General features: G+C 41.9%; 1 protein-coding gene across 1 annotated transcript in view; it reads left to right on the forward strand.

Annotated features, from left to right (window-relative positions):
* Nucleotides 1-3,990, forward strand: part of LOC139410601 (PDZ and LIM domain 5a) — a gene marked incomplete in the record, with an annotated part of 72,182 nt that extends 68,192 nt beyond the window's left edge. The window contains 2 exon segments of the mRNA XM_071155907.1: nt 43-158; nt 667-3,990. Coding sequence (XP_071012008.1) covers nt 43-158; nt 667-759 — 209 coding nt within the window.
* Nucleotides 3,991-14,100: the final 10,110 nt, after the last annotated feature.

The raw sequence follows: 14,100 nt of genomic DNA on the forward strand, positions 1-14,100 counted from the left end.
GAGTAGTCTGAGTTTAATTCTTAACTCTTCTCTTTCTTTCAGACTATTACTCCCTTTTTGGAACCGGTTGCCATGGTTGCGAGTTCCCCATAGAGGCAGGGGACAAGTTCTTGGAGGCTTTGGGCTTCACCTGGCATGACACCTGTTTTGTGTGTGTGGTACGTTAGACCTTGCAGTGTATGTGTGTTGCTGTGTGGCTCAGTTGGTCGAGCATGGTGTGAGTTTGATTCTCAGTGGGGCCACCCATATGAAAATGTATGCATGCACTACTGTAAATCGCTTTGGATAAAAAGTGTCTGCTAAATGGCATATAGTTATTATATGTATTTTCAAACTGAGTGGTTCGAGCCCTGAATGCTGATTGGCTGGCAGCCGTGGTATATCAGACCGTATACCACGGGTATGACAAAACATTTATTTGTACTGCTCTAATTACGTTGGTAACCCGTTTATAATAGCAATAAGGCTCCTCGGGAGTTTGTGGGATATGGCCAATATACCACGGCTAAGAGCTGAATCCAGTAACTCCGCATTGTGTTGTGCATAAGAACGGCCCTTAGCCGTGGTATATTGGCCATATACCACACCCCCTCTGGCCTTATTGCTTAATTATATGCACGTGTATCTGTGTCTGTATCTGTATCTGTGTCTATGTCTGTGTTCCAGATCTGCTGCACCACTCTGGAAGGTCAAGCCTTCTTCTCCAAAATGGACAAGCCTCTGTGCAAGAAACATGCACATAGTGTGGTGAAAATCTGAGCAAGGACAGGAGCAGATGGCGAGAGGAGAGCTGGAGGAAGAAGGAGCAGATGGCGAGAGGAGAGCTGGAGGAAGAAGGAGCAGATGGCGAGAGGAGAGCTGGAGGAAGAAGGAGCAGAAGGCGAGAGGAGAGCTGGAGGAAGAAGGAGCAGATGGAGAGAGGAGAGCTGGAGGAAGCAGGCTTGGCTAGACAGGGAACTTATGTTATGACTGTTGATGGTATTTGGATTATCCCCAGAACTAAACACCTCAGTCAGGGAAAGTCCAGAAGATCAGAGGGATCTCCATGGATACATCCCAAACGGTACCCTATTCCCTAGGTAGTGCACTACTCTTGACCAGAGCATGGTTGTATCCATGGAGATCACTATGATCTTCTGGACTTTATCTAACTGAGGTGTTTAGTTCTGGCGATAAAGTGTTGTTTCCTGCTATGTATCAAGTATGATAGGGAATATGTAGTCATAATAATCATATGTTGGGTGCTTATATTCCTATTTCTATTGTCTATAAATCTATCCATGTATACTCCCCCCCCCCCCCTTCATAGGAGTATTGTGCCATTCTACCATTCTTCTGTATGCTGTAATGAGCAAGATGCCTCTTGTAATGAGACTAGACTAAAACGATACATTTGTTTTGTTTTGAATGGCCAGAATCAACGATGTGTATATTTGACATGTACATCTCAAAGAATACAGATTTTTGAAAAGCGGTAGAGAGGATATTGTTAAAGCTAAACCATGCTCATGCCCATGGTGCATTCAACTGTTAGAATTGGTCCCAGTTGAAAAAATAAATACATGGAATTTTCCTCCCCCCAAAAAAACATCTGCTTTTAGATGTGGTGGTTTGACTGTTTGATATCATTTCTACCAACGTGATAGAATCTACATTCAACTTATTGTATTACCGTTTCCAAAAGCCAAGTTGTTGTTGTTGTAGGCTACCCATCATACTGTACATGAAGGGATTTGAGAAATAATGATTGTAAAATAAGTATATTTTTGAGGGGCTGTTTGTAGCCTGAGTTCCAGTCTGTTTCTGCTATCATGCCAACTCCTTGTAACTCATTGTCATGTCATGTCTCCCTTGACAATATAATTGTCAAGAGCAAAAAAAAACAGGCTAGCTGTTTCATTGCCCTCGGAAAATGGCTACACTGAGAGGATGAGAGAGAACTGAAGAGTGAGGGGACAAATCAAGACATTTTCCTTAGTCTGTTTTTCCCTGAAGTCTCTTGCAGTGGAGGCTGCTGGGGGGAGGACGGCTCATAATAATGTCTGGAACGGAGTGAATGGAATGGAATCAAACACATGGAAACCACGGAAACCACGTGTTTGATGTTGTTATTACCTTTCCACCTATTCCGCTCCAGCCATGACCACGAGCCCATCCTCATCCAATTAAAGTGCCACCAACCTCCTGTGGCCTCTTGGTATTAATCTAACTTCACTATCACTCCGTCTCAACAGAATTAATAATTGAATCTTGTTGTTGTTGATATGGATGAACGGTACAGAGGACAAGGCGTAAACCAAGTCACATAAACCAAGTCATTCTATGGTGATTAAAAAAAACAAAGTTTATTTAGCTCTTGATTTATTATATATCTTCTATTTCACAGTTTGCTATTATTAAAATGTCATTCCAAAAGGTTATAGTAAGGTCTTGGTCAATACTGTAATTCTCACATGCTGAAATCCTGTCATTGGTAATGGAGTGTAACAACCCTTCTCCTTTGACCTCAGCGGTCTCAATTAGCATTGGATTGAACTGTATGGCCTGTCATATGGCATACGTCACTGTTACATGAATGACTTAGCACCGCACATCTTCTAACACTGGTTCTCACAGGGTTTAACGTTCACATTAAGTGGCCTGTGTCGTGGATACTGGCAGACACAACCTACTGTAGGCTACCGGAGTCGGCATGTGTTCAAATCCAGCCCGCTGCCTTTCTGCCTCGCCATCCGTACTTCATTTCCTGTCTGTTCTTCACCCCGCTGCCTTTCTGCCTCGCCATCCGTACTTCATTTCCTGTCTGTTCTTCACCCCGCTGCCTTTCTGCCTCGCCATCCGTACTTCATTTCCTGTCTGTTCTTCACCCCGCTGCCTTTCTGCCTCGCCATCCGTACTTCATTTCCTGTCTGTTCTTCACCCCGCTGCCTTTCTGCCTCGCCATCCGTACTTCATTTCCTGTCTGTTCTTCACCCCGCTGCCTTTCTGCCTCGCCATCCGTACTTCATTTCCTGTCTGTTCTTCACCCCGCTGCCTTTCTGCCTCGCCATCCGTACTTCATTTCATGTCTGTTCTTCACCCCGCTGCCTTTCTGCCTCGCCATCCGTACTTCATTTCCTGTCTGTTCTTCACTCCGCTGCCTTTCTGCCTCGCCATCCGTACTTCATTTCCTGTCTGTTCTTCACCCCGCTGCCTTTCTGCCTCGCCATCCGTACTTCATTTCCTGTCTGTTCTTCACTAGTCTATCTCAATCAAATTATTTAAAAAATGAACTAAGGTAACTAAAAAAATAAGGTAAATAACATTCTAATTAGGTTATTACCCTTTTTGTGAAAATCACATGAGGAGGATTACTGGTCCTGTCTTTGCAAATCCTATTGGTTATCTTAACATATCAATTAAGACCATATATTTTAATTAGATTGATGTGAAAATATTCCTGTAAAAGCATATTTAAAGGTGCAATACGCACCTTCAAATATGCAATTCCTGGTTGCAAAAATGATAATAGTTCACCTATGTGACAAAACAAGGTATCATAGTGTAGAGAGAGCATCATTGTACCATCTAAACTGCTGTGAAATATATTTTCCAGAACCAAAAAGAGTGTATTTTCTGCTGTTTGAAGCTGGTGTACAAAACTGAAAGTAAAAGAAGCAAAAAACAAAACATAAGAATGGTAAGCATAGAAATAACGCACATAGAAAACATCTAACGCTTCTTAGACTTGTTTTCAATGAGAATGACAGATCTATAACTCACATGTCTTTGTGAATTTGGTCGGGTTGCCCCCCAAAAAGGACATAATGCATCTTTAAAAGCATAGTGTAGTGGAATCATCTTCCTGTTCATTGTTTTAACAAGAGTCATGTAATCACCACCATGGCCCTCAATGGGTTGTATTTATGTCTTCTGAATAAAGAGAACCACATAATTCAATGCATAATGATGTAATCTAAATGAAAAAAATAAACCCCCCCCCCTGAAATTTGACTCAGTCACTTGTATTTTTCAATCTGAGATCTACATTTCATGACTGTTCCACTGGCACACATTGATGATATTGGTTACTTCAATGCCAAGGTAGCGTTGACCCCCAGCCGTTCCATATGTATTTGATCTATTTCAGAGCTACCACTCCTCATTCAACTTGTCAACCAATCAGCAAGGAGAATCAGGTGTGCTAGTTAAAGCTACAACAAAATTGTGAAACGTCTGGGGGTCCCCGAGTAGAGGTTTGAGAACCATTAACCATGCTTAATTTAAAAGCTGTTTTCTTAACTGCAATTCTTCAAGACGTCGGTAGTTGGAGCGAAGGAACGGAGCATTTCTTAAGAAGTGTAACGCTTTTTTGAGAGGCAAGGTAGAGAGGTTGTTGACTCAAAAATGCGAACGTGAGACAACTGCAGAACGGAAAGACGAACGGTCGGGTCCTCTAGTGTTGAGAAGAGTATCATCTGTAGTGGATTCCCGAGGTGCTGACTACAAAAGTGTTCTATCATTCTGAGAGTAAGGTGAGAACAAAACATGTGGTCTAGAAAGTTGAATTGCTTTGTGAGCTGGAGGCTTTTCAATTTCGAACAGTCGAATTGCTGCCTTCATCAGTCTGAAATGTACTGCGATAATCACAGGTAGAACATCAAAACATGTTTATTTAGTCACGGGAGTTGAGTCGTTGGCATTTTACACAATCAAGAAATGTAGCCTACCCTCCCAGTTTGAGACACTTTGTTGCTATAACACTTTTTGATGGCGTTTCAGATATCCAGTAGCTTACAATGACATCTCCAGAGCTCTATATATAACGCAACTAAAATGAGGCTTTTCACACAGCCTGGTCTCATAGACTAAACGTAATATTGTGAACGTAAATCCGGGTTATCAAATTAGTATGGCATGTTGCTTTTCACACAGCCTGGTCTCATAGACTAAACTTAACATTGTGAACGTAAAATTAGTATGGCATGTTGCAATTTGTATGGTTACAGAAGATTATACACTTAATAACTTTGGGATCGGTGTCCTGTCCATGGGACTGTTGCGCTAACGTAGGCTAATGCGATTAGGATGAGGTTGTAAGTAACAACAACAATTCTCAGGACATAGATATATCTGATATTGGCAGAAAGCTTAAATTATTGTTAATCAAACTGCACTGTCCAATTTACAGTAGCTATTACAGTGAAAGAATACCATGCTATTGTTTGAGGAGAGTGCAGTTTTGAACATAGCGTTATTAATAAACAAATTAGGCACATTTGGGCAGTCTTGATACAACATTTTGAACAGAAATACAAATCAGTCTAAAATGGTACACATGCACTACTGCCATCTAGCGGACAAAATCTAAATTGCACCTAGGCAGGAATAATACATTATGGCCTTTCTCTTGCATTTCAAAGATGTTGGTACAAAAAATACAAAATAACTGTTTTTTTTTCTCCTTTGTATTATCCTGTACCTGATCTATTGTGTTATATTCTCCTACATTCCTTTCACATTTACACAAACCTCATAGTGTTTCCTTTCAAATGGTACCAAGAATATGCATATCTCTGCTTCAGGGCCTGAGCTACAGGCAGTTAGATTTGGGTATGTCATTTTAGGAGCAAATTGGGAAAAAAGTGTTGGATCCTTAATTAAAGGAAAATTCCAAACAAAAGCTATATTTTTGTAGTTGTTTCATTAATCCATTGTTGATAAAGTCCCAAAATGTTTTGCTTGTCAGAAACAATGTTTTCAACATATGATGCAAAAGGCAGGTGATTTTTCTGTATTTTAAAAGATACATATCTTAAACTTGATAGCTGACATGCAAAACATTTTGGGACTATATCAACAACGGACTAATCGTTTTTGGGTGGAATTGTCCTTTAAGGCTAACAAAAAGAGGGTGGTTGGTTGGGTGTATAACACGAGCATGTAGCAACCATAACCTTTTAGCGAACCCTAACCCTTTAACCTAACTCCTAACCTTAACCCCTAGCCTAGCCAAAGTTAGCCAGCTAGCTAACATTAGCGTTAGTCACCTAGCCATCTAGCTAACATTAGCGTTAGTCACCTAGCCATCTAGCTAACATTAGCGTTAGTCACCTAGCCATCTAGCTAACATTAGCCAAACAAATTGGATTTCGTAACATATCATATGTTGTGCAAGTTCGTAACATATTGTACATTTTGCAGATTCACAACATGTCAAACGTTTTGCAAATTCGTAGCATATTAGAAGGAATGGATGATGGACATCCAGAAATGAATATATACCGTAAGAAACGTAACGGATACTCAATTGTGTTGTTGGCTTTACATACAGAATAATACGAAATGCTCTGAGACCAGGTTGCAGCACATCTCAGCTAGCACATTTGGTTCCTTGGAAGTTGTTGGAACATATGTGTTTGACAAGTAAAACATTACGTTTTTCAAACATTCTGAGAACAGAAGTGAACATTTTGCCTGTTCTGGGAATGTTTATTTTTATGTTGCAGGGAGGATCTGAGAACGTTTTACTCTGGTTCCTTGAAAGTTTTTCTGGGACGTTTTATTAACGCTCTGAGAGAGGAAATTATTTGGTTATTGGAAGTTAATGAAATAACACTCTGAGAACATTCTCTAAATCTTGTGGAAGTTTTATAGTTATTGAAAGTGTTTTTTTTCTTTTCTATTCAATCTGTTGCGCTGAAGCGTAACAGGTTCCGTGATAGAAATGAAATGGTAATTTACGATTGAGCCGACGTATTATGTAGCGCGAATGCAGTCTGTTAAAGCTGGAACATTGCCTTTAAATTAAAATTATGCCGAATTTTCACGATATGGGTTGAATAGAGCCCTAATAACAAAATGTAAAAGTTATTTGGAGGTTTTTGAATAGCTTATTGAAACAATCAGTGAATGTTTAATTATTCTTTTTTAAATAACACTGCTAGCTTATTTTGGATAAGCACTTAAAGCACAGTTTAGGGCACATGGAAATTGATTTGTTTAGGCATTAATCATGCAAACACATTTATTTTCTATTGTGACACGGCATCGGTGAGAGATGAACCTATGATATTATTTTCTCTATCCATGGAATTTGTTCACTGCGCCATCAGGTTAGCGCTAGTATGCAATGTTATTTTAAACACATACAAGCCTGTTCATTTTAGTCTAACAGACCCCATTTCAAAGGAAACAAGCACTCATTAAGATCAGGTGTGGCCAATTAGTGGGCACGGTTAACACACCTGAACACACTTAACAAAATGTTTGTTTTACGCTGAGAAAGGCAAGTATATGTTTTTTTAAATAACGTTATTACAGCGTTTTCCGAACGTTACTAACACCGTTCAGAAGCATTACAACGCATGCCTTCAGGCCACATCAATGCGCACGCATAATCTTTGCGATGTTGTCAGCCAACTTGTCTATAGTGTAACGACCTTGGGTTTATAAGCACGGAAATGCTTTTGCGGCACAGTCGATGGGGCGCCGGACCTCGGGCTCGAAGGTCGAGGGTTCGAGACCTGCTCCCTGCTGTTTCATTACAATATGTAACAGTATAGCTTCAGTCCCTCTCCTCGCCCCGAACCAGGGACCCTCTGCACACATCAACAGTCACCCTCGAAGCATCGCTGCCCATCGCTCCACAAAAGCCGCGGCCCTTGCAGGGCAAGGGGAACCACTACTTCAAGGTCTCAGAGCGAGTGACGTCACCGATCGAAACGCTATTAGCGCGCACCACCGCTAACTAGCTAGCCATTTCACATCGGTTACATATACAGTATGTTTTTAGAATGTAATCTGAAAGTTACAAAAGTTTTCTTCATGTTCTGAGAACGGAATTAACAGCTTGTTTATATAATTATATATATTTTTTAGAACATTCCTAAAATATTGCCAAGAACTGATATAAAAAATAACCCTACCCGACTAAGGCAGCCCCCCCCCCGCACCTCTCTGATTCAGAGGGGTTGGGTTAAATGTAGAAGACACATCTCAGTTGAAATCATTCTGACTAGGTATCCCCCTTTCCTACATTCTTAGAACATTGCTTAAGTCACACCATTTTTGAAAACGGTCCCAGAATATAGTAAAAATATAGCATTAAATACAACCACATGGGAACTTGTGTGGAATGTTCTGAGGAAGTACTGAAATTCCCACAGAAGAACATTGTTTCTTAAAGTTCTCTGAACAATTTGAGAACATGACTTTAAATATAATCATGAGGAAACCTGTAGGAAACATTATGAGGAAGTACTGAAATTCCCACAGAGAACCTTTTTCATTGATGTTTTTGGAACTATTTGACAACATTGCCAATGTCAAACCATTTGGAGAACGTTCCTAGAACATTACCAAAACATTACCAAAAATGTAATTAAATGTAACGATTAATGAACTTTTAGGAAACATCCTGTTAAAGTATTGAAATGGCAAGAAATTATATATTTTTTGGTTGTAAAATTCCTTTCTGGGAAGGTTCAAGGTCATATTCAAAATAACCATAGGACAACGATGCTCAAGGAAAGTGTCAACCTGGATGCTATAAGGCTGCATCTTAAATGGCACCATATTCCCTATTTATAGCACTACATTAAACCAGGGCCCCTAGGGTCGTTTTGACCAGGGCCCCTAGGGTCGTTTTGACCAGGGCCCCTAGGGTCGTTTTGACCAGGCCCCCTAGGGTCGTTTTGACCAGGCCCCCTAGGGTCGTTTTGACCAGGCCCCCTAGGGTCGTTTTGACCAGGCCCCCTAGGGTCGTTTTGACCAGGCCCCCTAGGGTCGTTTTGACCAGGGCCCTCTAGGGTCGTTTTGACCAGGCCCTCTAGGGTCGTTTTGACCAGGCCCTCTAGGGTCGTTTTGACAAGGGCCCCTAGGGTCGTTTTGACCAGGGACCCTAGGGTCGTATATGAGCTCTATTTTTGCCTGGTGTTAAGGTGATGCTAGTGTCAAATGCATGTTAGTTTGAAATTTCGTCATTTAAACTGGGGCACTGGCATTTTCCAGCCCTAACGCCAGGTTCGGCAATTGACCCGTCTTATCTCAGCTCAGATGGGTGGGGAGAAAATATTTGAGGTATGTCCTTAACATGATCCAAAGTGGTAATTTCAGGCCAGCGCTGATAGGGATATTTAAAACCAACCAAAAGCTGGTTTTAGCGGTAACACAGTTCGTTATGACATTAACTCTGACTGCAGAAACGCAGTCTATCCAGCCGTGACGCATTGTGCCCATATGGACATGGAACAAGAGTAGCCTAATGTGCTTTTGGTGCCTGTGTGCTTCGTATTTAGAAACATAAAAAATGAATGCTTTTTCCCCCATTTAGTTTTATTTGACTAAAAACCAAGCATAGTCTACCCCTCCTCTCAATGAAACCTTTTTCTTTGTCTGTCCAATGCAATTGCAAGTAGTCAAGACTGTTGAAAAAAAAAGGTTTGGCTCCTGAGACTGCATGGAAAAAAAATCTTAATCACCAAAATTGTACTAAAATATAAAGTTTGAGAGGAGTAAAACAGTGAGATGACATTCCTTTTTTTTTTTTATCTCTGCATTGTAGGCAGACCCACATTATTTTAGCCATGCTGGTCCTGTTCTGGATGTGCATGACCCCCCCCCCCCTCATGAAACCTGTATAAAGGGCCCTCCCTTAGGTCTACTGTAACCAATTCTGGTTCAACAGCAATGAATGTCTTTGTTTTTATTTTGGCAGTTTTATGATATCATTACATTTGACATGTATTTATTGTCGTTGTTAAACCCCCCCCCCCCCAAAAAAAAATGTGCTTGTATTTCATAGAATTTTATTGCAACCAAACTTATTAAAACGATTCACATTTCTGGTTTCATGGTGACAACGTCCGTGGTGCGCTTGCGATACAATTTGAGAGATGTGTGAATGTGATCTTATCTGTAAGATGGTTCTGATTATGTTCATTAAACCTAGGCCTATTTGGGAGCAGTACAACGGTGAGAGGACATTCTCTCTTTTTAGTTAATATAGGATCTTTGTCCAGTAACTGTGAAAAGTTTGGAATGTGGGTAAAACCCTGCGTCGTCTACGCTGTTTTAATATGATATGCCCACGGGGAGAAATTATGGTGTGACAGCCTATTGAAAACAAGGTTTTTATTTTGATTATAATTATTCGTTCTGTTTTCATCAATAAATAATGTAATCTTACATCATGTCATTTACAGTAGGCCTAGCCCCTATACCAGTGTGAATGCTATTGAATACATACAAGAACATAGAACAATGTGGACTGCAAATGGGTTCAAGTTAACCTACTTAGCAAAGATAGGTCTACATTTTGTTATTTCATTTCTGTAAGCCATTGAACTAACTATAACGGACTGACATTGGAATTGGAGTTGATGCCAAGGCATTACATAAAAGACCGTAAATACAAAACTTGAAGCAATTGCATATTTCGCCATGAAGCACGTTCTGATTGGCCAGTGAGAGGCCAAGCCTCGACACACCACACATTCTGATTGGCCAGTGAGAGGCCAAGCCTCGACACATCACACAACTCAAAATCACGCCCCTTTTGACCTAAACACTAACAAGTGTGCCGATTAATTGTGATAGTGAAAATAGAAACAATATTTCTGTCACACCCCTGAACCTATAGGACAACCGCCTGCTCTTAGATTGACCATCGTTAGGTTTGACATATGGTGGCCTGATTTGGGACTTTGCCATAATAGCCTCTATCATTGCACTACCATGTTTAGGAACCGTGGGGTCGGGGAGATGTGGATAGACACAACAGCAGTGCTTGGCTCCCTTTGTGTAACACATTCACTATGCAGTTAGTTTAGCGAGATAAAAACAGGGTGAGCTATACACACTGTTATATACACAACTGCTGATGAGGAATGAGATCCCGTTCCCTGATTGCCTCGTATAGCATCTCCATGTAACAAATGGTGCGTAAAAAGACTCTCATTAACTTGAATCAAGATGGGACTAAAGCCTCTCCATCATGATGAATACAGTGGCAGCAAGTCTATCATACGTAGCCTTGCAACAGCCTTGGCTTGGAGCTGATGTCCTGTCTGTGTAGTGTGAGGCAGCTTGATGTACCAGTACACCCCCTGGACAGGGCTCTAGTCTATCTCCTGTCTGTGTAGTGTGAGGCAGGTTGATGTACCAGTACACCCCCTGGACAGGGCTCTAGTCTATCTCCTGTCTGTGTAGTGTGAGGCAGCTTGATGTACCAGTACACCCCCTGGACAGGGCTCTAGTCTATCTCCTGTCTGTGTAGTGTTAGGCAGCTTGATGTACCAGTACACCCCCTGGACAGGGCTCTAGTCTATCTCCTGTCTGTGTAGTGTGAGGCAGCTTGATGTACCAGTACACCCCCTGGACAGGGCTCTAGTCTATCTCCTGTCTGTGTAGTGTGAGGCAGCTTGATGTACCAGTACACCCCCTGGACAGGGCTCTAGTCTATCTCCTGTCTGTGTAGTGTGAGGCAGCTTGATGTACCAGTACACCCCCTGGACAGGGCTCTAGTCTATCTCCTGTCTGTGTAGTGTGAGGCAGCTTGATGTACCAGTACACCCCCTGGACAGGGCTCTAGTCTATCTCCTGTCTGTGTAGTGTTAGGCAGCTTGAAGTACCAGTACACCCCCTGGACAGGGCTCTAGTCTATCTCCTGTCTGTGTAGTGTGAGGCAGCTTGATGTACCAGTACACCCCCTGGACAGGGCTCTAGTCTATCTCCTGTCTGTGTAGTGTGAGGCAGCTTGATGTACCAGTACACCCCCTGGACAGGGCTCTAGTCTATCTCCTGTCTGTGTAGTGTGAGGCAGCTTGATGTACCAGTACACCCCCTGGACAGGGCTCTAGTCTATCTCCTGTCTGTGTAGTGTGAGGCAGCTTGATGTACCAGTACACCCCCTGGACAGGGCTCTAGTCTATCGTACAGCACTGGATATTCCATGCCTCTGAGTCAAGGCTGGAAGTAATAGTGCCTAATACACTGAAGAAAGGAGAGAAAAGAACTCAAACCAAATAAAGCCCCTTACTGTATAGTCGCCCCCCCCTCCCCCTCCCCTCTCTCTGAGTCTATAACCAGGCCCAGCTGTCTGTCAGTGTGGATTATGACAAGCGTATGTCTGAGGAGTGTTTGACCATATGGCAATATGTGTCCAATTCTTACCTCTTCTCTCTGCGTGAGCTCTATCGCCTTGGGACCAAGCAGGAAAACAGTCAGCAAATATGAACAAGGGAAGTATATGAGCAGATGTGTGTCAGAAATGAGACACTGTGGCATTGTGAGGGTAGTTGTCTACTATTTAGCTAAGGCGTGTTAGATGAAAGCCAGCTTAATTGGGGAAAACCATTACGGATCCACAAATCAGTTCACTGTTTCAATTGACTGTGTCATTTGGTTTATGAAATGGGAATTGTCCAAAACCCTGAACAGTTCCATGCTGTGTCTGTGGTGTGTCACTATGGATCCCCTGACATCATCTGATGTCTCAGGAGGCTTTTGTGTGAGTGCTGAATTCGGTTCACATTTTGGTATGGAAGGAAAGCCAGAAGCCAAGAATAGCAGGTTTATTGAAGGAAATCTGAACTACTATCCTTCTGTTTAAATGACAAAGCAGCAGGCAGGAACACACACCCATCTAGGCTGTCCGTGTGATTTGTACCTGTTTGACTATGGTGTGACTTCAAAAGAGCTCTGTTGCCACAGGGCGAGGTGTAAACGAATGGCCTTTTGACTGTAATTAACTGAGTTCCTGGATTCTACCAGACAATCAAATAGCTGTTCATCAACCTGAGAATCAGATAAGGGACATGATCAAGTTCTTAATAAGTTCATGTCCTACTTTGTCATTTTGAAAGAAGAACACTTTTTTAAATATTCCTTTCAAGACTACACAATAATTATAACGTTACTGTAACAAAATCTAACTTTCCACTCCATGTGGCTTATGGTTTCTCTCCATAGAGTTTTGAGTTGTATTAGTCCAGGGTACACATGGTAGACAAAGTGCTTCTTTACAGGTTCCTTCTCGACAACGCATCAACAATAAGACATAATAAAAGAGAAGAATACCAACATGAAGTCAAATGGCTCATTAGAATATAATGAACATTTCAGCATAAGTATAATACAGGAAGACATATATCATTTTTAGAGAGAAAGGATCTTTTAAAGATCTACCCGAACGAGCTATGTAAACACCTTTCAGCACATTCGGGATCATCAATAGTTCTAAGAATCTTTGATGGGGGGTGGGGCCACAGAATTCATCATGGGGGGGCAGATTTGGCAATTTAAAAATCTATTTCATGCATTTCTACTCATTTGCCATGGGGCAGAGAGAAAGATGTGCGGTTTTAAAGCCAATAACCTGCAATTCTACTAATTTGCCATAGGGTGGTGGATAGAGGTGTTTGGAGTTTTTAATATATCTGACTGAGAGTGACTAACAAAATCAATGGGGGCCCCCCGGTCTGTAATTCAACCATGATTACTATACGTTAAGATAGCTGGCCACTAGATTCATTTACAATGTTAATGTTAGCTGACATGAGTGACTGACCTAACAAGAGAAACTGCTGATGCACAACCACAGTTCAAACGTTGTGTATTCTAACTCTAAATTGAGACCCCTACTCTGTTTCAAAAATGTTGTGTCCGCAGGCCTGGTAAAGGGCCACCAGTTGCCCATCTCAGGTGTAACACCTGCTGAGAATTTGGCTCTGTGCATCTCAAATGGCAACCTATTTCCAATATAGTGCGCTACTTTTAACGAGAGGCTTATGTTACGCCCATCTCTGTTGGTCCACCCGCTGATGTTTCACCCATCTCTGTTGGTCCACCCGCTGATGTTACACCCATCTCTGTTGGTCCACCCGCTGATGTTACACCCATCTCTGTTGGTCCACCCGCTGATGTTACACCCATCTCTGTTGATCCACCCGCTGATGTTTCACCCATCTCTGTTGGTCCACCCGCTGATGTTACACCCATCTCTGTTGATCCACCTGCTGATGTTTCACCCATCGCTGTTGATCCACCCTCTTCTTTTGCCACGCCCACTTTCAGACATTTTCCGCATTCACGTGCTAGTCGGGACTAGGAAACTCTGAA

This window comes from Oncorhynchus clarkii, chromosome 6, assembly GCF_045791955.1.
Source record: "Oncorhynchus clarkii lewisi isolate Uvic-CL-2024 chromosome 6, UVic_Ocla_1.0, whole genome shotgun sequence".
Classification (NCBI taxonomy): Eukaryota; Metazoa; Chordata; class Actinopteri; order Salmoniformes; family Salmonidae; genus Oncorhynchus; species Oncorhynchus clarkii.